The following is a 24,278-nucleotide window of genomic DNA, read 5'->3' on the forward strand; positions in this document are numbered from 1 at the left end:
CCATGGCAAAGTGTTTTTTTTACTGAGAGCTTCAGAAAGCGATGAAAATGTACTGTGTTTATATGATTATTATTTATAACTATTGCTGGTGATGGGAGGAATGATTGAAAGTGCCATTTTATAGCGCTCCTTGACTAACATACAAAGTAAAGTGATGCATTTCAAAGTGCTTATTTAGTCTTGAGTTGACTAATTATTAATTACATTCTTTTCCTGTCTTTTCAGTGAGGGGCTATTAACCCAAATCTACTTATTGGGGGAGATCACTCAGTATTTTAATACTTTTTTATAATACATTAATTCATGCTGATACGGTATGCACACAAGGATCCCATCTCAGTGCTCTGTTTTGTAATCAGATCTCTCTCCAAAAACATTAGTATTTGTTTGTACACTTGTAGTGCTAGGTGGAGAGAAATTTATAGCTAACTTCAACTTTCCCATCACTGACAAAGTCCTGCATTTGACCTTGAAATGGGGCACCCTTTAGAGATCCTCACGCAAGTAGGAATCCCAGAAACCTTAGCGCTATTTCCTAGTTAGACTTAATAACAATATTCTTGGTGGGTGGCAGCTAATGAGTGTTGGTGCAAATTGGCGATTTTGGCAGGAAGGGGCGCTGGCAGAGGCCTTACTGGCTGGAGTACTGCACAGTGCTGTACTTTGTCACTCTTCTCCGGGAAGTGCCGGGGGATGCTGTGCCCATTGCCTGGCCAAGGTGACAGTCAGCGCTAAGCATCTGACCTGTGCTGCTCAGGCCCCCCAGGTTTGCTCCTCCTAGGCTTGTTGCGCCCAGGCTGCTCACCCCAGACCCTGACACTACCCTTTCAGTGACCACCACATTGTGGGCATTGGATAACTCTGCGGGAATATTTATTAAGCTGCCTGGCATGCCAGAGGCAGGCCTGAACACCCTTTCTGTCACCACCACGTTTGACCCATCTACCAAATCGGGAATGCTCAGAGAGGTCGGGAGCCTGGAGTTGGGTGCGATTACTCTTTCCGTGACGATAACGTTGGACCCATCTGTGAGTTCGGGGATATCTAGCATGCCACGCAAATCAGAGGCAGATGCAGGACCAACAACCCTTTCTGTTACAACAACGTTGGATGCACGCAGAGGGTCGACAGAAAGAGAGGGGGAGCCGGAGGTGTAGGTCTCAGTCACCGTCATGTTGCCGTGGAGCAAAGGATCTGGCATTGGCCTCGGGGGCTGTATGGTTGACCCAGATGTGTAGGTGTTTTCTGTAATGACCGTTGTAGTGCCAGCTGGGGGAGGCATAGGTGCACTTCCATTGACAATGATGGTGGTTCCAGGTGGCGGGAGGTTCAGATCACTTTCAGGGTTGGGAAAGCTGATGTTAACAGATGGCCAGGGTGGGTTGACATCAGGGAATGGTTCAATCTCTTTACCCAGACAGATCTCTGCCAGGGTCTTAAATTTTGGTCCTAATGTCTCCAAATATGTTTCGTCTATATCTTCTCCAATAAAGCTGCAGCAACCCACAGAGCCAACAGGAGTACCGACTCCTTCATGATCGTATATTAATAGGCAGTCATTTGCTGGCCGACCTTCATCTTCATCTGCATACACAAACGCTTTCTGTAGTGTGCAAAAACAGAAAAAATAAGTAGAACAGACTGACTTTTCATCATATTTTTAACTAGGAGGACTCAAACCATAGTAAGGGATCCCTAACCACAGTAAGGCCCAACTGCCTTGAAGAACAGGACATCAACCGGGCACGTTATATCATCAACATTTCTCTCACCTTGAAATAGGTTATATTCAAATGCTACTGATATTTTATTGTTTCTGCAAGCACTTAGCATCTCAAATTTGGTCTGCTGTCAGGAGATTGCACTCTGGGAGAAGTCTATGTTCAGTATTTCAGGGCTGCTCTGTCCTCCACTGAGTCTTGTTTAGACTTTGTAATACAGTAGTCCTTATATATTAATTGATATTTTGGTGATATATGCAATTACAGTATTTATACCTCACAGTTTATGCTAATAATGAAAATATATCCCATTAATCATGTAAACTCCATAGTATTTTTTCATTGTATATGTAAAGGCTATTAAATACGTTGCCAATTACAAAACTGCGTATTTGTTTTGCTTGCAGTTCACTTCCTTTTAGGGAACAGAAATGGCAATTAAAATAAGGGAGAAAGTGAACTGGTATTCATAATTCTTCGAGAGTTAAGGTCACTTCATTAAACAAGCTGTACAGAAAGTACGTGTGAACAATTTCACAAAGTTATTATCTACTTATACTCTGGAAAAAGTGGCAAATATATGCATTCAGTGGTCACGTATGAAGCTGAAATAATTTAATTGCTTACTACCCATAATTCTGTCCCATCAGTTTTACAAAAAAGGTATTGAGCAACCAAATCTACTATCCTAGCTGCTCAAAAGCAGTATGACTAGTGTCATTTTTTTTTCCTACTAGTACGGTCAGCTTTGCTCTTACACCAGTCCACCATGACATGGAAGTTTCAATTTGAGTGAAGTTATTTTGGATTTCCACCATGTAACTCAGGGAGGAGAATCTAACAGTAGTCCCACAGACTTAATGCAAAGAGGATCAGGTAATTACCTCAGAGAAGTAGTTGTCTAGGAAGGCCATGTTCACCCCTCCTTCTCGGTACTCTTTTATTGTTCCTCCAACTGATCCTTTTACTTCCCCTGTTCCAGAAACTCCTCCAGCTGTTCCGTAACCAGTACCAGTGCCATAGCCAACCCCTGTAGTTTCTTCAACACCAGAAGCTACTACTCCTCCTCCTCCATATGTGTTTGTATATATGTCTGAAAACAGGAGAAGTTATCATTTCTGCAAAAGGTCTGCGAAAATTTACACTGATTTTGAAAGTTGTTTTTAAAAAGGATACAATGACACTACAGAGTTTCTAAAGGTATTTTAGGCTAATTCTAGTTATAGATCCATGCGCATGTTACAAGCATTGAAACTGCAATAAAAATGAAGCACATCTTAGCAGACATCTAAGATCTTGGTTTTATTCCTGAGGCTAGGATGCATGTACATATGTACTTTAGAAAATCAATGATTTACTTGTGTAATTGGCTGGAGAGATTCCTCTGTCTGCTGTATATACATGCTGTCATGGCATTTGCATTAGAAAATCAGATAATGCTTATGGATATTTATGCAAATATATAAACATATATTTATGATCTCTTCAGGGTTAAAATTGTTTTGCCTTAAACTCTTTTCTAAAAGAAATAGCTTTGTAACTCCTTTCACATTTTCTAGTTGTTAGATTGTAATGGGTATTTGGGAGAACAACAATTGATCATAACCACCAGTGTTCACAACGCAGAATGAAAATGACCTTTACAATAAATTATGAAGTCATGCTTAGAGGATTTTATGTTCTCCAGAATTTTTCATATCTGATAAGAAGCAATGAGTGGTCTTAAGTATTGACATGTAATATAATAAACCAATTGCATGCAGGAGTCTTGACTATTATTACATTACGAAACATAGGCTTTTTTTTTCCTTTTATTTTATTTTATTTTTTTTTTTCCTCTTCAGTCTCATTAGTCTGAGTTTATAGATTTTGAATCAGGGGCTTTCACCACAATGTTACTGAACAATAGAAATAAAGTATAACACACATGTAAGTCTTAAACTTTTCCATTGTCATGGCAGCAGAACCTCCCTGAGAACAAAGACTCTCAACTTCATGCTTATGCCCCAAAATGTTCTCTTTTGATTTTACCTTAAGGATGAGAACATTTTTGAATAATCAGTAGTCAACAGAGAGGTTGTCCGGCAGAGTAACATTTCTTCCTGTCAGAAGCTAGTGAAAATGCATCTGTGCCAGCATCCCTCCTTCCTGTTGTGGAGTAAGGAAAGGGGAAAAAGAGAAAGTGGCCCTGCAGACCTTGACTTATTCTCTATGGCAATCAAATTACTGGGGAAACCTTATCTCAAAAGCATAAATTTATTGTGGTATGTACCAGCTTTCCATCTAGGCTAGTGCATAAATGGACAGTAATTAACTGAATACTTGACAGGTCCTATTCTCCCTTGTGGGAAGCAGACCTTAGAAACTGGGAAGAAATGAGTCTTTCACCACTGAGTTTTGAAAGAAAATGTCCTTATTCTGTCTTGAAGATTGATTTTTATTAAAACTGATGTCTTAAAAAGACCCTCCATTTACTAGCTTGAATCATAAAAAAAAAATTGCCTGAGATTTGAAGGCCTTGACAGATATTTAAAAATAAATGTAGTTTGCAGAAATTAATCTGCTCAAAGGCTAAATCTCAGATCCTTTATTCATACTGGATGTCCTACTAGCATCAGTTTGACTATATCTGTAGATGGAGGATTGGAAGGATCGGGTTGTAGCTGAGACACCAAAGTGTTCCTTGAATCAAAAGATATGAAGTTTTGAAAGATAGCTTTATGATAGCACACATAGAAAATGTTACAATTGCCTTACCAGAGGGTTCACAAAAATCACCTCCTGCAGCTGTTGTTGGAGCAAGAATGTGTGAGACATCCTGGAAAACAACATTTTGGTTTCTTGAATTATGACTTTGAAATTGTCACATGAAGACCAAGACTTTGTGAATCACGTTAAGGAATTAGCAGTCTAAACTGTTAATGGTAGCTATTAATTGCCATCTCCAGAAAACAAAAACAACCACCACCAACAAAAAGATTCCATCCAAGTTTTTCTCATTGTCAAGGTGAAAAGTGATCAGTGAAGATGGTTTCTGTTATTTTGTCCTAATTTGCACTGAAAAAGCTTACTAGTTGTTGTGTTTCAGCTGATAAAATAGTAACACCAACGTGCTGGGCTGAGCTAACTGAACATAACTAAAACACACAAACTCCATCTGCAAATGTTAATTAAGAATCACTTTTTATATCTGCCTGGGAATTGTTGACAATGCCAGGCTTCTTTTAGAAGATGACACAATGCTACAATCACTTCCATGCTTCTGATCAGATGTAGTCTTTTCTGCAAATATGAGTTACTCTGGGTTTTAGAAACATGGGATGTACTCACCCTGTCTTCAGGCTGTGCACCTTCTATTCCCCATGGATGAATTGCCCCTTCCGTGCATTCAGGTACAGGTTCAAATCCAGTTCCAACTCCAGCTGCAGCACCAGGTCCACAGCCACAACAGTCACTCATTGACATCAAAATTGGAATCACTTAACAGGAAGCAAACAGGAAACATGGATTTAGGACATCTCTTACTCACAGGAATAGCTGCTTTTTCCAGAGGGCAGGTGCTCAACAACTTTTGTAAATATGTCTTTTTAAATGCTTCAAAAGCCTGCAAGTCTGGCTTTCAGAATAATTAGCTGCTTTTGGAAATGTATGTATTTGGAAATTCAGAATAATTTGTACCTTTAGTTACAGGAGAGCAAAGCAGGGGTGGAGTAGGGTTGTTACTCCAAATTTAAGACTGTACACCTGGGAACAGACTGTGATTTATCTCAGCTGAATATAAGTTGCATATGAAAATTAAACAAACAGAACCAGTCTTGCTACGTAAGTCATTCAGTGTTATTCATTTTTATATATAAGCATACATTTGTCTCTTCAGATATTGTAATTGAAAAGAAATACGCATCAGTAATAATAGACGTATGAGAATCAGTGGAGAGATATCCATCTGGCTACAATGATCTTTGGCTAAGGCTCCAGTTGCAATTTTCATCACACATACATAATGGTTGATTTGAAAAAAACAATAGAAGAAAATCCCAAACCCCAGTTTTAACAAATGTTTAGACAGAGTGAGTGAGGTTTCTCAGTGTGCTGTATTATGCTAAGTTATTTCAAGAACTCAGTGTTGGAAATTACTGAATGCTTTAAAGACCAACATCGAAAACATTGCACATTTTAGAAGGCACTGCAATATTAATTCTGACTGTCTTTAGGTCCTTAAGTTAGTAAGTTGGTATTACTGCAGAGGGAGTGGAGGGAGACTGTTGCCTACACCAGACGAAGCTGTCTCTAAAATGCTCAGTTTAACATCAAAGTGAATGGAAAAGGAGAAAGAACTAAACTGTGTACAAAGCGCTACCTTACACGACATGACTAAGGACATATTTACTCCAGACTACCAACTAGGAGAGGAGTTTTCCAAAGGTGAAAAGACAGTCTGTCCTGTAATGTTAATCACCTGGGAACTACAAACAAAACAGCCTTTTGCAGCTTCAAAATTTTGTGTTTCTTGATTTCTAGTAATCAAAGATCAAAACCAAAATGAAAATCCACTCTTCAAAAAATACAGAGAAAAATAATTTTCCTCTGGTTTTACAGTCAGCATTTTTCCATTGGGAAATTTCAGATGTTGATTGTTCAGTGCCTAGGCCATGAGAGAAGGATGATCACATCTGATTGCGGTGATCTGAAAGTAATTGCTTTTATGAAGTCTAACTTGAGTAATTCCTACCCTTGAAACTCAGATTTCTTTAAAAATACTAGGACATTGAATGAATGATCTGTTTTGATAGTGTTATCACAAATGCTACTGGTTTTTAATAGATATAATCTTTGGCAGACATAGACAAAAATGTTCAAAATTTAGGATGATTATATTTATTTTTCTACTACTGAAATCTGGCTTTGAGCACAGAAGAAGCTTGTTCTTTTCATCTTTTCATACCCAACTTGGAGCTGATACTTGTCTATTTCTTTTAGTAATGTCATGGAAGTAGGAATTGCAAAATCTAAATTGTAAGCGACAAGGATAACTTTTGCCAAAAAAACCTTCTAAATGTTCTACTAAAGATTTTTACCCTGTCTGATGGTCTGAGAACTGGGTAAGACCTTAGGGAAGAAGATAAACCCTAAGTCTTAAGAACAAAATAGTTATTTCTGAATGAAATATATAAATATGTAGAATATAAAACATAGAGAAATTCTTGTAATTGAAAAGACAATTTTTTCTCTGGCAAATGGCCCATGGGAGCCAATAGGTTAACAACCAACTGGAAAAGTCACCTTATTTTAGAAGAGTTAAAAACCCACATTTTTTAGAAAATTTATAAAACTGTTTTCTTAATTTTATACTTACAAACAAATATTAATCCACCAAGAAACATCAGACCAATGGCAGAACCGCTAAGTGTAGTAGAAGATCCCAAGTCTCTGCCATAAGTTCCGCTTCCATAATAAGTATCAGTGGCTTCAGTATATTCATCAGTTCCACCGTATGTATTAGTGTAATCGCCCGCCGTTTCTGGGTAGTTATCATAGTCTTTTCCTGCAGTACCACCACCTTCTTGTCCTGTTCCTTCTCCACCTCCCTGGTATCCTCCACCACTATCACCACCACCACCAGCACTGCCGCCGCCACCGGCACCACCACCAGCGCTACCACCACCACCGGCGCTGCCACCGCCACCGGCACTGCTACCACCATCGCCACCAGCACTGCCACCGCCACCGGCACTGCCACCCCCACCAATGATAATTATTTTTGTCGCCCCACTGGTGCAGTAATTACGACTATCACACTGACAAGCTTGCACAGGAATTATATGTGGTTTAGGACAGCGTCGGCCTTGGCTATCTCTTACGGTGACATAGATCCTATAATAGTAAAAATCCATGTTCTGATTCACTAGTTCTGCAGATGAAGCTATGGGAGGGGGAAGGAGTGGAAAGAGAAAAATATTCAGATTAAAATATTGACTGTAAGTACTGTACAAATCTTTAATTTTAGTGAGTAATGTTCATAGAACAGAATGAAGACTCAGTGTTCCCATTCTTAGATCTTCAGTTACTTGTATGTCTACGGTATTTATTCAAAGTTGAAACTTCTCATATTCATCTGTACTAGTTTTTCCTTTTGGAAAAGCTAAGCTGGATCAGTGTAGTCATAATTTTTTAACCTGAGAAATATAAAAGGGGCAAATATACGTTTTTATATCTACTTCTGCTTTTCCTGCTTATTACTCACACAACAGTGAATATAAACATTGCAAATTTCATAGATTTTTTTTTCTCTCACATGGAATTTACATGTGTTTTTAAAAAGATTTTTCAATAATTTTAAAATACATGAAGTTGCACATTTGCATCTGTTTAGGACAAATAGGAGACACAAGAGTAGTTGTAACTGTGTTATTTACCATGTAATGTAGTCTTCTATGCATACAGTAGATTATGCAAATGCTGTCATTTAGTAATGTATGAGATTTGATTAATACATTAGTTTGTCATGTCCTGTTGGAGGAAACTGGAAGGAAAAGCTTCACTGGGCACTGACTAAAATATTTTTCTTAGAATCATAGAATTATTTTGGTTGGAAGAGACCCTCGAGTCCAACTATAACCTAAGTCTGGCACTGAATCATGTCCATAAGCACCCCATCTACATGTCTTTTAAACACCTCCAGGGATGGTGACTCAACCACTTCCCTGGGCAGCCTGTTCCACTGCTTAACAACGCTTTCTGTGAAGAAATTTTCCCTAATATCCAATCTAAACCTCCCCTGGCACAACTTGAGGCCATTCTCTCTCATCCTATCTCTTGTTATCCGGCAAAAGAGACCAACCCCCTCCATGCTACAACCTCCTTTCAGGTAGTTGTAGACAGTGATAAGGTCTCCCCTCAACCTCCTTTTCTTGAGGCTGAACAGCCCCAGTTCCTTCAGCTGCTCCTCATCAGACTTGTGCTCCAGACCCCTCACCAGCTTCGTTGCCCTTGTCTGAACTCTCTCCAGCACCTCAATGTCTTTCCTGTTGCGAGGGGCCCAAAATTGAACACAGGATTCAAGGTGAGGCCTCAACAATACTGAGTACAGGGTGACGATCACTTCCCTTGCTCTGGTGGTCACACTATTCCTGATACAAGCCAGGATACTGGTAGCCTTTTTGGCCACCTGGGCACACTGCTCGCTCATGTTCAACTGGCTGTTGATCAACGTTTGTACAATAGATTGCAAAAGCTTTAATCTTTATTTGCCATTTTTATATGCCTCTCATAAAAGTAAAGCTTTGTCAACTTATAATTTATAGTTTAATAAATAAATTTGAGAGTTTTATCATGTGTCTAGAATTTTTTTTATAATATCGAAAAAGAAAAGGTATCAAATTACTCCCTTTGAATTACCTCATTAGGTTTAAACCAATAGAGGTGCTTATCATAGCTACACTTAAGTAAAGTACAGTTTTGCTGCTCTATTTTTATCAGTGTATTTTGTTTCCTTTAAAAGATGATAAGTAGATAAAACACATATAATGATTCTGATTCTAGTTCTAATATGATTTTTTAAATAATTATATATACATATGCAAATTCAGAGCAACTTCTTGGATTCATATGTGCATAAAATCACATTTGAAATTACTATTGACTCTAATAACTGTTTTGTTTGTTATTAAAGGTTATCCTAATCTGCTATTTTAGATAAGACCTTATTAATATGGTTTATTCTTTAATAAAATATAAGTTAATTTACCATTTATTGATCTGATAATCCATGTAGTTTGAGGTTCACCATGTATGCTGAATGTAAAAGGAGTAGCATATAGACCACTATCCGCATTCTTTGCTGAGATAATCACTGAGGGGGAATGCATACATACTTTCCTTACTTCAGTATTAATAGTTGGGCAATTCTTATTGAAGTCTTGTATTGAAAGCACAATGGTGCCAGTAGCAGTATATTGAGGAACCCCTGTAAAAAGAAGATACTTGTGATCAAGAGGGAATTTTGACACTGTAAATAATGCAGTTCAGGTGGGAAATCTAGGAAAAGACATTGAGAGAAATCTGGAAAAAATAGAGATTTGTTTCAGAAAAACTACTCTATTTTCTTACCTCTAGTGATAGCCAGAACCTCTGCTCTGTACTGCCCATTAACTACATAGATTGACTCCCAGTCAATAACTCTGTTCAGTGTGATTTCACCAGTGTTTTGATTGATTTTGAACCAGGCACCTGGATCACGTCCTATATGATATCTGTATTTGATGACATGAAAATACTCAGCATTATGTTATGAACATCTGCATTACATATTCATTTTACAAATAATATTTGTCACTCTGGAATATTTTCACAGAATCACAGAATCACAGAATCACAGAATCGACTGGGCTGGAAAAAACCTCAGAGATCGTCGAGTCCAACCCTTGGTCCAACTCTAGTCCGTTTATTAGATCATGGCACTAAGTGCCATGTCCAATCTGAGTTTAAAAACCTCCAGGGATGGCGAGTCCACCACCTCCCTGGGCAGGCCATTCCAATGCCTGACCGCTCTCTCTGGAAAGAATTTATTTCTAATATCCAACCTAAATTTCCCCTGGCAGAGTTTAAGCCCATGCCCCCTTGTCCTATTGCTGACTGCCTGGGAGAAGAGACCAATCCCCACCTGGCTATAACTTCCCTTCAGGTAGTTATAGAGAATGATGAGGTCACCTCTAAGCCTCCTCTTCTCCAGACTAAACAAGCCCAGCTCCCTCAGCCTCTCCCCATAGGTCTTATACTCAAGTCCCTTCACCAGTTGTGTTTTGTTTTAGGCAGCACTAGGTCATATTGCATTTCACACTGTTCAAGCAGATTTCCTGCACACTTCATAAGATGTAGACCAGAAAAATAATTTGGAATAAAATAATTGTATAGAAATCCATTATATTTTGAAAGTGGTATTGTAGTCTGAAAGTAAAATCTTCACAGCTCTTCCTATAATTTTCTGCAGTGGCATTTGCTTACATATTTCTCTGTTTAATGAATTTTTTTCATTAAAAAGTAAATTATGGTCCTATTAATTATCATTAATTTAAGCAGAAATAAATACCTTTTTTTTTTTTTTTTTTTTTTTTTTTTACTATAGAATGAGCTGGTAGTAAACTCTTTTATTCTGATTGTATAATATTGCCCATTATTGTGGTTTTCTACTTGCCTGTTTAGAGGAGAGAAAAAAAAAAATCCCTATTTGTAGCAAATGTTTCAAATGTTACAAGAAAAAAAATTCTTATGTTGGGCTAGGAAAAAAAAAACCACCAAACTGTTCTGATTTATTTAAGTTACAGCCTGTCAGAAAAACTGTATTTTCTTTATCTTGTGCCCAAGGCTAAGGACAGTAGGTCAGGAAACAAAAGCAATCATAGCATAAAATTGGGCTGAAGAAAATATTATTCTCTTGCTATTATTCTATTACTAATCTATTAACTTTTTTATTATTATTTTTTAAGCACCCTTTCAAATACTTATTCCTCATCTCGCTGAAATCTCAATTAAAGTAATTATTCCACCCAGGGTGTTAAGCAGGGAGAGCTTACACAACATTAGATGCAATAGCTCCAGTGTCCTCATCGATGGCTGTGTATGTTCCCACAACATAATTCACTCTTGTGTTTTCTGGTACAGAAAACAAAATTGAAGATGGATGAAATCTTGGCGGTTCCTTCACATTGACTACTTCTATTGTAAGGGGTGTTCCAGTCACTTGGAAGTCGTGCGCAACAGAGTGGTGGAAGGCAGCTACGTTCCTGACACCGATAACCAGTGAGTGAGTTTGGAGATGTTCATAATTCAATTCCTAAAAGAGAAACCACAGAGAACTAGATAATAAATAAAAATTCCATTAATTTTATTTAAATATTTTATATTTTAAATAGTTGACTAACAACATTTTTACTACTTGTGTAGTTTTGTGACAATTAATTAAAACTATTCTAAGATTATTATTTCATCAGTAGAATCACAGTATTTATCCATACCTTAATTACTCTAAGGATTCCTTGATTTGTAGCTCGATCTGTAATAATTTCAAACCAATTATCTTCATTACCCGATATAAAGAAAAACTCTGCTAGCCAATTGTCTGTAAACTCTTCATCAGCATCCAGAGCTTGTATTCGTATCAGTTCTGAACTGAGTGAGTTTTCTGAAATGCTTGCTGAGAACTGAAATGACAGATAAATACCTATTAGCAAACACTAAAATATGTCATGTGAGGAAAACACATCTGATTCTTTTGAAGGATGTCTTGCCCATAACTCATACAAATTTAATAAAAATCATGTGTTCAAGGTAAATTGTGATTCTGTTTGCAAATCTGAAGAGCTGTCTCACCTCAAGTGTTTGCAGAGGCAGTTTAGAGGAAATGGATTTGTGCTTTCTATAAAAAATAGACTATACAAAGTTTAGGTTAATCTATGTAATCTGGTCATATTGCATGGGTCTGGATGCCTCAATGACTGGGTTTCTCTGAATACAGAGAAGTCAGTGTCAGGACTGACTTCTTTGAATACAAAAATAATCTAGGTGTATGTTATCAGAATTGGTGTGCAAGTGACCAGTTGGATTTTTTTCAAGGAAACATGTCTCTTAATCCATCAGGGCATTCAAATGTGAAAGTGCTGTGTGGGGTAGTAAGGGCTCTGTTATCAGCTGGGCATTTGAACAGGATTTCAAAGCAGTAATGTTGCTTTTGGTATTCGAAACATACCGAGCTTTGAGCAAGAGTTGGGAAGTTGTCATTGACATCAATAACTTTAACGTTACAGCTACAAAGGGATGATATTCCATCAGCAGCTCCATCCCGGTCAGAAGCTTTCACAACAAGAGTGTAGCTGCTATGTTGCTGTCAGAGAAAGAAAAACGAGCATGTTAGAGGGACCACCTGTACATCTTACATGTTACAAATACTCATGTCTTCCTGCTATTTCCCAATGTAGGAATTTGCCTTAGATGTTTTATTGTAACATATAGAAGAAAAGCATTTCTCCCTTAAGTTTTGTAAAACACACAACCTTTTTTTCCCCCCTTTACCTGCCCCCCATAACACATATACACCACAACATCATGTTATTTAACTTTGGAAAGGGAAATGTTACCTCTCTATCAAGATAATTTGCAAGATGGAGTTCTCCAGTATATTTGTTCATAATGAACATGGGTGGACCTGAAGGTTCTTGACTCTCTATCTTGAAGGCAATTTTAGAATTCAAGTGATTAGGTTCATCTGCATCTGTTGCAATTATTTTCATCACCAGTGTATCTAAATAATAAAAAATAATAATGAAAAAAGCAAATCAGAAAGCTTCTTTTTTTTTTTTTCTGCAAACAACTCATCAAGACATTGCTCAAACTTGGTGTATAAAGATGATAGAATGCTGTCCATTCATTGACATTTGCAGAGAAAAACAAAAGTTTAATTTTGTAGCACTGGTTCTGGCTAAATATTTATGACTTTAAAATGCATTAAAAATTAAGGTCAGATGGAGTAATGCAGATTTTCACTGAACTTCTTTAAGTCATCATAGGGACTATGTAAAACCAGTAAGTACTCTGCTTGTAGATATTCACATAAGAAATCTCCACATTTTTAAATGAGAATTTCTAGAAAGTATAAAATGAGCATTAGGCAACATTGCCTCAGTACTATTTGCATGTCTAATGTTGATTGCTCTACTTTTGGTAAAAAGAATCATATTAGTGTTTTAAGTAAGCGTGTATTTAGTGATATTCTAATGCAATTGCAGTACTCAGGCTACAAATACAAATATTTGAAACCTTAAATATAGAAAAAAATGTATTTGATATACCCTCAAAGGAAATAAGTGTAAATGTAATGTTGATTTTTTTTTTAATTATTTACTTTTAATTTTCGCCTTTGAAATAATTTGCATTATGGTATGATTAGAAACTGGGACATTCACATTCATGTCTGGGAGGAAAGGAGGAAGGGAGCATCAGTGCTTAATTTTAGTCAGTGAGCTTGGGCCCCAGCTCCACTAGCGCTTGGAGAAGCTTCTTTCACTCCTTCCTCTGCAGCAGGCCTAGCAAATGTATGTCATTGCCTAAGAAAAAAAGTAGAATGAGCACCCCAGGTTTATATTAACTCTATTCTGAGAGCTTCACTAGCTATACTATAATAGACATAACATAGTTACTTACTGTCCATACTGCTTTCTTCAATAGATCCTGTAAATACAGTTTGTGCAAATACAGGAGGGTTATCATTTATATCCAGAACTCTGACTCGAAGTTCAAGAGGTGGTTCCAAATCTACACCAGTCACTGAGTGTTTAGCAAAGCAACGTATCTAGATAAAGAGATTTACTCATTTTAAAACCAAAAGTGAAGTAGGGCAAACAATCTGAAACAAATGAATTTGTCTCCTTCTGCTCTCCCTGCCCCACCCTGGATCCACCATTATAAAGGTAAAAGAAAAAGGAGAGTACTTACAACAAATACTGGGGTTACTTCTCTGTCCACTATTGATGTTATATTAATTTCTCCGGTTCTTGGGTTAACAACAAATATTCCATAGGGGGCACGATCAATTCCAACTCCAGAGATGCTGTATGTGATTGGATTGTTTTCTTCACAGTCTGATCGGATCTACAATAACAGGTAATTACAATTTGTGCAAGTTTACAGAGGATACATGCAGGTCTTTTTTTTTGCTTATATCAGTTCCTGTAGAAACATCTATATAATTTCAGTTTGTCTCTCAACCACATATCACATGGTTCAGCTGACAGAACCAATTGACGACTCTTCTACAAAACAACCAGCCTAGAGATCCATCTTCCCTTAAGTGCTGTACAGGTTTTCTATTCCCCTTAAATCTTCTGGCAAGGAAGAGGAAAGAGAAAATTCCAAGATTATCACACTTTAGCTGGACCTCAGTAAGGGTATGGTCATGATGAGAGGACAGAAAGACATTTGCCCACAAGTCATGTGCTGTCCTTGAGCTTCTGCTCAAGGGTTTCTCAGAATGAGAGAGAACAGAAAAATATCACAGTTTAGTACACAGATGCTGCACATGAAGAGACTGTGGTTGGAGTTGTCTTGGAAGCAGACTGATGGCAATGTTCTGGGAAGCCTTTGGTCACTCTTCAGGAGCTGCCTGGGTTCACCTTATGAAACTGTCTCAGCAGAGCTGGAAATATTGCATCATCTTTCTTATATTTTACTTTCCCTGCTTTGACAATTCTAAGCAAATATACTTTCAAATCTCTCTGCTTGTATCATCCTGCCTTTAGAAAATCTTCCTTGTCAGTGAACACTTTTCTTTCTACTTACTCTGGCAATTGGATTCCTCTTAGAATTATCTTCACCTTCTCTACAAGCTGCAGCAAATTTGATCCATTCACGTTTTTGTCTTCTGAAGGTTTTCCATTTTGCTGTTCCATTTCCAGCCCATTCTTTTACCTTTGAGAGACAGTTACAGTTTCATATGACCAGTAATATCAATACACTTTGAATTAATATAGACATTTAGAATCTCCAGCACCGAGGAGAAAAGGAATTTTTATAGATCATGTACCTTTTACTGTCTGTGAGTCCCAAACTCGAAGACTGTAAATGTTTACTTTAAAATTATTCGTGTGTTTGAGATACTTATTTAGGTTCAAGAGAACTTCTCTTGAGAGGCTGAGCAGGTTATTACCTGCAGCTAGTTAATATTTAAATATGTTTTCAATCTTCAAGTTCAGAAATGTTTCATTTCAGTATTTTCCATTTCATTTTTGCATTGGTTACATTTCATTTGACCAGAAAATAAGTTTCTAAAGAAATATATATTACCTCTACATGAAATCCTGTGCTGAAATCCAAGAGTGCCTGCAAGAACAATAAGAAGATAGGCATATAAAAATGTAGGACAAAACACAGTAAGCAAACCACAGCTGACATATATTGCAGGACTGGAGCAGTACTTTTTCCCAAGTCTATTGCAATAACCTATCTAGGTAGTAGGCACAAGATTTCCATAAACAACTTTGTCCAATTAATTATTTTCTATATCCATCACTTAAATTCCTTGAGAGTTAACACCTTCATAATTAATTCTGTCTTTCAAGGTAGAACTTTGAATGAAGGTGCCATAGCATATTTCAAGTTATACCTACATCAAAAGACAACTTTCGCACTGATTTTTAGCTTGGAACACATCAGCTGAAGAGAGAAGTGATTGCAAGAGTTGTCATTAAAATGTATGTCTAGGAAACTAGAAAAGAAGGAGTATTTATTTTAAATAATTTACTATTTTTTTCTTTTTAAATTTATTTTTTATTTAAGAAGTCCACGGTAGACCTGGAGTACTTTATTATGTAGTTTAACCAAAAAAGAATGATAATGTTTTCTATAAAGTTCCCAATGAGGTACAAGAGATTCAACGTAAGATGGAAAGACAGCTGCAGTCATCAGGCAGATATCCCTGAAGTGCAGTGAGCTTTGACTTGAAGTCTGACTATGCAATCAAAGTCTTGAGCAAATAGAGGTGGCAGGATTGGCTGGAATATGTAACTGCTTTAAAATTAAAATAATAGAGAATCCTCAATTTCTTGATTAGCACAATTTAGAAGAAAGCACTCTTTAATTAACTTTATTCCTAAATAAGTTGTGATAATGAAGTTCACTTTGTGAATGTGTCTCTTCAGAGCATTTCTTTTGGGTTTAGGACCTGCTTCTGCTCACTTCAGATGATAAAGAGTGAAGAATATGGGATTTGCAGGATTGGATGCTTGCTTCATTCATCATTGGGAGAAACAGAATATCCAGGTAACTCAAAAAGTGTTGCAGAGTTTCTCTTTTCTCACCAAATGTGGTTAACAACTATAGTTATCAATTTTTCACTTTCCTTATAATTTCCTGGTGCTTTTCAATAGCACTTCTTTTTTTTTTATTATTTTTTTTTATTTTTTTTATTTTTTTTTACTGATGTGTTTTATCTGTGGGCTTCATGTCAGTTATACTTGGATGAAACCAATGACAGTCTTTTACTCTATGGTAGCTTTACTTCGTGGGACTTTCTTCATTTCAAATGTATTGCACTGTTCTGTCAATGCTGGAAGATGGCCACAGACTTTTTCCCACTTACTTCATGGTAAAACAACCCCTTAAAAGCAAGTGATCAATGAACAGCAGCTTCACCTTCCTGCCTCTGCCCCACTTTTCCCCATTTACCTATGTTCTATAAGAGGTCCACCATCTATCATTTACAAAGGAATGTCTCCAATGACCTGGTCTTGCCCAGAACATTCCCTGAGACCTCAGCATAAAACAGCTGCCCTAATCTGCTTCTGAATGAGGGAATTTAGACTGTGGATTTCTCCATTTGCTGTGCATAGTACCTTGAAATTTATCAGACTATTCGTAGAGTAAGAATTTTTGTTCTTGTTTCTTTGAGAAAGCTATTGACATAAATGGTTAAGAAAAGTACTCTGTAGGAAAATCATTACGTTATGTACATATTTTGCTAAAAGCATAAATACATATTTCAATCTGAGTTTATATCTTAATGGCTATTTAAATCTTCAGATGCAGAATGGGGTTCAAATTCATGTGCAGCCATTACTCATCTCAGAAAGGGACAATATCAGGCTCTGTTTAAACTGAGGGATTTTTCACCTCAGTGGAAGCTCGGGCCTGTCTTTTTATAAGCTCCTGTGGAGCCTGGAGAAACATGGAAGAATGAAAGGGGCACATCACACCCTCACCAGAGAAGCTGAGTGATAAAGTCTGCCAGAAGGAGCACTGATTCAACATCTCCTATCAGTTGATCCTGCAGGCAGAGCAGACCCTCCTTTGGCGAGTACAGTGAAATCCTCTCCACCCTCAGGCTGAAATCCCTTCTGGCATGCAAGCAATTGTCTTGACCCAGAAAAGTATGGGTATACACCTCCCAGTGAAATGTTAGTGAATATTGTCTGCTATCTGCATCCTGTGGCGTATTCTGCTATTCAACATTGGAACTAATATTTCACATCCAGGGCACATTACTCTCATACTCAGAAGGCCTGACTGAAAAACTGTGTTGGGTATCTCTGAAATAAGAGTTACACCTGTAAAAAATTCTGTTCTTTAAGGACATTAATGTTCATAAAATGCTTACTTTCAGCCTTTAGGGAATTTTGTTGTCAACCAGTGAAGAATATACATTTTACACTGGAGTTTCTTTTGTTGTTCTTGAGCACCAATAATGGGAATGTCAGGAATTTGTTCATCAGTAATACTGGGGATTGTAAATTTAGGCCCCATATTTCCACAGTTGTGCTGACTAAGGAAAAACCCATTCTGCTGCCTGTTGCTTATGGAAGAACTTGAAACAGGTCCTAATGGTTTTGAATCCAAAGTCCTTAGCACAGAATGTGATGGTGTTTGAAAAGGCTGATCTGATTAACTTGATGTCTGCAATTGGTATGTCTCTCTCAGTTACTGCTCTGTTGTAGGAAGGAGGGTGGGCAGACACCAGACAAAGTTGTCAAGTTAAACCTCAGCAGTTCTGGAGTGTTACATATCCAACTTGATCCACAGATGGAGGTTCCTCTGCCTCCTCAACTAATGGTTTCCAGTTCTCCACTATCATCAGCAGTTAGAAGGCTCCCCTCACCCCAGCTGTCTATTTCTAATATTTCTCTGCCATACAAACCCTTTTTTCCAGTGCTATTTCCAGCAGAGAAGTACTGTCTTCTAGAAGCTAACTCTGGCATGCTTACAGGTAGTGAACAGATTTCCCTTCTAATCTAGTATCTGAATAACTACATGAAGTACTTTCTGTAGATTCAGTGATTAACAATAATTAAAGCAAGAGGAGCCACAGAAATGTGTGGGATGCATCCTCAGGTCCTTGGGGTAGGCAAGCTGATCAGTGGTATCAAGATATGCTGTCCTGTTAGTCTGAGAGACTGCGACAAAATGGAAACTTTGACAAGAAGCTAGACGCTCGTTGCACAAGCTGCTTCTGGTTTGGGCTGGGAGAGGTGTGGGCAGGAATTATCTGTACAGTGACTGTCATTCACATAGTGGCCTGTCTGGAAGTTTGTCTGTTATTATAATGATGCAGAGCCTGAAACTTTTGTCCAAAATGACGCCTTAGAGTCACACTGGAGTTATTCTGGATTTATTCTGATGTAACTGGGAACAGAATTAGGCCCATAGGATGTATTAGGTTCTTCGCACCTTCAAAGCAATTTACAAACAAGAATTAACTAATCATTAATTGACTGCCAAGCAATATTATACGCAATTATGGAATCCTCCCTCCTCCACCTACTCAAATCTAAATGACTGAACACGCCTTTAACATCTTCCTGGCATTATTCATATTGGATCTGCTTCTCTGCCTTTGAAGTTAACAGCGGTATTGTTATTGGCCTGGATGGGAGGAGTGCTGAGAACTCACACCTATTATATTAGTCATTATGGTGCCATAGTAGCTCTGACTGTGTCAGCATTTTGGGACTTTTGGATCTTTCTTACTCAGTCAAAGCCCTGACTAGTAAAGGGTTGAAATAACAAACCCTTCCCTTTATTCATTCTGTATCTCTTAAAAAAAGGACAAATCAGTACATATTAAATAATGAGAAGCAGAGTCAAAACATAAGACGAACTCTCATATTTTAAAAAGAAGCCATTTGATCACTTTAAAATTGAAACATGAATGCGGTTTTGTCTGTAATTTTTGTTTTTGTAGGTCACTAATGAGTGTGTTTCTTCCAACTTTAAGTGGAAGTATTTCAGGGTAATTTTTCTGGAATTTTGTATTCTAATTCTGCAGAAGTGAGGTGTTTCTATTGCTTTCTCTGTTAGCAACTGACATCAAGGTTTGATATTACACCCTGGATGGAGAATCCGTTGCTATTTCAGCAGGAGTATGACAATGCTCATGTCAGTCATAAGAAGATACTCCAAAGCTTTATTTATTTTAAAATATGGTTATTCAAAGAAGTGACCACTTTGGAAAAGCTTCCACTGAGATTGTTTATATTCTGATGAGTTATACAGAAATAATGAATTTCCATACAGTAACTGAGCTTAAATATTGGAAAAATGAACAGAAAAGTAATTTCAATACAGTGTGTGTGTCATTATGATTCAAATTCCAGTTTTTCAAATTAGCTATGCTAATTCTCAATAAATCTCCTCAATAAATTTGGATTCTAATATAGCTTAGAGTGCTCTATCTGCAAATGCATGTTTGTTTATGGTTCATTTTTACTTAGGAACGTTAAACTGCAGATTTAAGAACCCAACCTTAGGTGATAATTCCTGGATGTGGAATTGCTTTAACTTCTATTTCTACGACAAAATTCTTTGGCAGAAGAGCCTTCAGGCTGCTAGCTATATCCTGGCAGAAGTTTCATATGCATATGCAAGGATAGGATTTGGCTCCTTAGTATTTTTATGTGCAACCAAGTTATGAATAAGAGGTGTAACCATAGCCTAATTGTGAAAAAAAAAACCCCAAAAAACAAAACAGAGAAGTGTAGATAACACATGGGAAAATGTAGCCAGACAAAAGTGCATATGAGAGATGTGGTGAATTTACAATTATTAGCTGTCACATGATAGCTGGCAGGAGAAGAGTCATACCTGATCAAACAGGTTATTTCCATAAAACGTGTCTGTGCAAGTGTCACAAACAGAACTCCCTTACTCATGAGAATAACGCCTTTGAAGTCACGTGAGGAAGTGTTGCAGAATCAGTCCCACCAATGGTGAAATGCATGTAGAAAATTATTAGTTTCAGGCCTGGTAAATTTTCTTTTTTTTTGAAACTGTAGTAGAGTACTGAAGTATGTATCATTCCACAGCAATTTTTAACCAGACACACCATTCAGACAGGTGATTTTCACGAAACATTAATCTAACTGAAAGCCAAGACGGTTTCTCAGCATACACTAAAATTGGATACGTAATTTGTAATATATTCAATCTCTGTGGTTTGTCCATCAGCTTTCTATAAAGTGCTGAAAGAAGATATTAAGCCTTATAGGCCACCATGAACACTGCTGTGCAGAAGAACAGATGACAACAATTGTTTCCACTGTGTAGTAAAAGTTCAAATATTTGATAGACATAAAAACATAATGGCAATTTTCACAAGTGCTCCTTCTTCCTGACCCAGCACGTATCCTGCATCAGTTACAACTGTAACAATAATATACTGGAAGAATTAAAATGTCTCCAGAGTTGCCGAGAGAAGATACAGCAGTAAAATCTGTTTTGAATGGACGGCTTAGATACAGTACAGTCAACATTTTTGTGAACTTCAGCACATTGGGAGTATGCATCACCAGGTAGCTGAGTAAAACGAGGAGCCACTAACGCTACATGAAAAGTCAGAAGTGTCAGTGTGATGTGCTACATGTCAATCTCTCTGTGCTGCGTTAAACATGCAGAAACTCATCCGAACCATAGCTTGCTTTTGCCAAGTTTTGTTACTGTTTGCTTTGCAGCTGCCCTGTGTTGGCTGCTTCTACTTTACTGACTGCAGAGCTGTCACCTAAAATTAATGAGTTATATTTTCAAAGTAAGTTTTAAGATTTCATGTTCTACAACAACAACCACTTTTTCCCTGACTATAACATTTCTAGAGGGGTCACTAACAAGAAGTTAACTAACATTCACACTTACTAATACATTGTGTAAAAAGTAAAATTATATGAAAACCACAGAAGGACATAATTATAAAAGAAATCCTACATTTTTCAATCTTCAAGGCTTAAACCTCTACCTAATTTCACCAAAACAGCACAGACAAGTAAAAATAATCTGCGCAAAAATCAGATTGCAACAGTAGAAGGGCCTCCATAATTCTTTTAAGTCCTTTCTGTGTAATTTCCATGCCTTGATGAATGCATCGTACAACTATGCCACTTGACCAGAGCCACAACTTTCCTTTTACAGTAAGAAAAACAAATCCAAAGAGCAACACTTTCATCATGCATTCACTTGTTCAGCACATGGCAGCTCAGACACTAATGCACTACAAGACAGGTATTCTTTGTACTGTGAAATGATAGTTTGAGTCTTGATTTTTACTCAGCTAAGGTCTTCACTAAATTTAATGTTTTTCTCTTGAATATAGCTGTAGGATTTGGTCAGCTCTGAAGCGGTCTTAATAATCAGTTTAGGAAAAGAGATTTGCTCTTCATATTCCCTCAACTGATGCAAAAAAGAAAGATGTAGAACCAAATGATAACCAGTCAAGTTATTAGGATTTTTGTAATGATAAGACTTCTATTAATAACAGTGACTCCTTAATTAGTAGCCACAGACAAAAGTAACCCGAAAAGTCATGCATTAAACATAGAAAGCCACATATTCAACATCAACAGAGTGCAGAAAGTCAAAAACAAGAGAAACATTTGTCAGTATTGAATGAAAACCTAAATTATTTGTATAAAATCTTCAGAAGTGCAGCTTAAAATAAGCACAGTTTTGTTTCTGTGCTAAATTTCACAAGCTTTTTTTGGAAGGTAGTTTACACTGTAAAATTTAATGGTCTTCTGAGGAACACTCAACTGACATAATCACAGAGTTTACAAATATTGTTTTAAAATCTGACTTACCAACAAAAGGAAAAGAAAAGCAGCCGTTCGGAGAGGCAGCCAATCCATGGCATCTGACTGCTTGGATACAAGTCCAACTGAGTTATGGTTACAAGCCTGTTCCTTTTTCCCCTCCCCCCCCAACTCTGGTGTCTATTTAAAAAGACACTCGGTAGATGTCCTTATACCCAGCCCTTCAAGGTGTCTCTGCCTCCCTCTGAGGGAAGCACTGAAGATGCTGTATAACAGAGTGTCTTTCCCCACCCCAAAATCCTGGGCTGGTCTCACCTGAAACGCTTGACAACATCATTATTGCTTGGAGGTAAAAGCTATGAGACACACCTTAATTCTTATTGCACTGAAACCCTTTGTTGGATACGAAAAGGTACGTTTTAAAAACAGAAGGCAAGCTTCGCTGAGAAGATACCAAGTGATTTATAAATTACTCACAATGTAAGGAAGCATTAAAATGGTAACTTATCATTGCTTTGAATGCAATTACCAGTTTTCTCTGTGCACCAACTATAATAGAAGAGCTTAATGAATATTACTGTAAAGAATATGGACCTTCAGAACTGATTAGTTTGAATTAAAATATAAGTCTACTTGTTTACTTCCAGGTGCAAAGAACTCAGTTCCACGTGCATTGTTAACAGACGTGAAGCACTCAGACCAGAATGGGGTTGTCATTAAAGAGGCAACATATTCATTTGGGGAAAAAAGCAGTGTTTTATTCATTAGACCACAAGAACATCTGAAACAGAGGAAGAAGACTTTCTGCTTTCACCAACTGCAAAGCTTCCTCATGCCATACCTTTCCCTTCCTATGGGTTGTGCTCATAGTGGAGAGGGCGATGTACACGTGCTGTGCCAGAGAAACCAGAGAGCTGCTCTAATCAGCCTGTAGTGGAGAAAAGGAACAATGTGCTGCACAGTTCACTTCTGGTCTCACTTTGGATGACAAGAGCACAAATATGTGATGAATGGAGAGATCAGAGAGGATTCCCCACTTCACTGTGCAATAGGTCCCTCCATTCTGTAGCAGAGGCATTGTAAGTCCCACCTTGCATCCTTGGGACACCTGAATCACCTTGCAACGTGCGAGAAAAACATAGAGTGAGCTTCTACTCTGCCACTGCACCTGGGACGAGGGTGCACACTTCATCCCTGAAAGTGCAATATGACTGTTGCTCTTCTGAGCCTGCCAAGCCCACCACAGTGCTGGGCATCTCCCAGGGCTGAACTCAAGCTGGGAAAAGAGGGCTCAGCACATCTGAGGTTGTTCAGCACCTCCCAGGATGAGGCCCCATTCTCCTGCTGGGTAAGCAACTTTGCAGCGTGCTGTGCCTATGCACTGCTTAGCACAAGTGCTTTACTGCCTTGCAGCTGGCTGGGGCTGCCAAAGCCAGTCATGCATGTCCGTGCTGTCACTCAGCTTCTGGTACTGAGATCAATTTGAAATTTGCTTTTGGATTAAATAACAGTGAAGAGTTATTTGTTGCACATATAAGATGTGCATATTTTTTAATGAATCAAAGTGTCTTATTCCAGAACTTTTGCTTAATCAAATATTCCAAAATATGACAATTTTAAAACATGTTTGCTTCTAAATTTTTCAAATGTTTAGTTTGGAGGGCTTATTTTTTTATTTTGCAGAATTTTTAACATCAAGTTTGTATGTTTTTTAATGTTTCATACCATACTGATATCATCATTATTGCAGTAACATGTCAAATATGTGTATTACTAATGCAATAGTCAGTGGTTCAAGTAGGCCATTATTCTGGCATTTCAGAGTTGGTTCTGTTCTTTCTGTGTAGGGGAAATAAACAGAATTAAGGGCAAACATGCCTTCAGAATGAATAGTTCTCAAACTTCTCTGCAAACCTTCGGAGAGTTGGGTCAGTAGACTATTTTTGGAATATCCTTGAAAGAAGATAAATAAAACTTGTTTATTTAGATTATTAAGAAATCA

General features: G+C 37.6%; 1 protein-coding gene across 1 annotated transcript; it reads right to left on the reverse strand.

Annotated features, from left to right (window-relative positions):
• Nucleotides 1-631: 631 nt before the first annotated feature.
• Nucleotides 632-22,372, reverse strand: LOC308037518 (desmoglein-4-like; the record flags this gene model as incomplete). Its single annotated transcript, XM_080339345.1, has 16 exons — nucleotides 632-1,603; nucleotides 2,606-2,814; nucleotides 4,479-4,539; nucleotides 5,052-5,200; nucleotides 7,078-7,644; nucleotides 9,469-9,687; nucleotides 9,831-9,973; nucleotides 11,294-11,553; nucleotides 11,735-11,920; nucleotides 12,466-12,600; nucleotides 12,854-13,017; nucleotides 13,917-14,064; nucleotides 14,208-14,363; nucleotides 15,051-15,179; nucleotides 15,555-15,590; nucleotides 22,325-22,372. 16 exons carry the CDS (start codon nucleotides 22,370-22,372, stop codon nucleotides 632-634), a joined length of 3,582 nt encoding a protein of 1,193 aa, XP_080195471.1.
• Nucleotides 22,373-24,278: the final 1,906 nt, after the last annotated feature.

The sequence above is a fragment of the Nesoenas mayeri genome (assembly GCF_963082525.1).
Source record: "Nesoenas mayeri genome assembly, chromosome: 2".
Lineage (NCBI taxonomy): Eukaryota > Metazoa > Chordata > Aves > Columbiformes > Columbidae > Nesoenas > Nesoenas mayeri.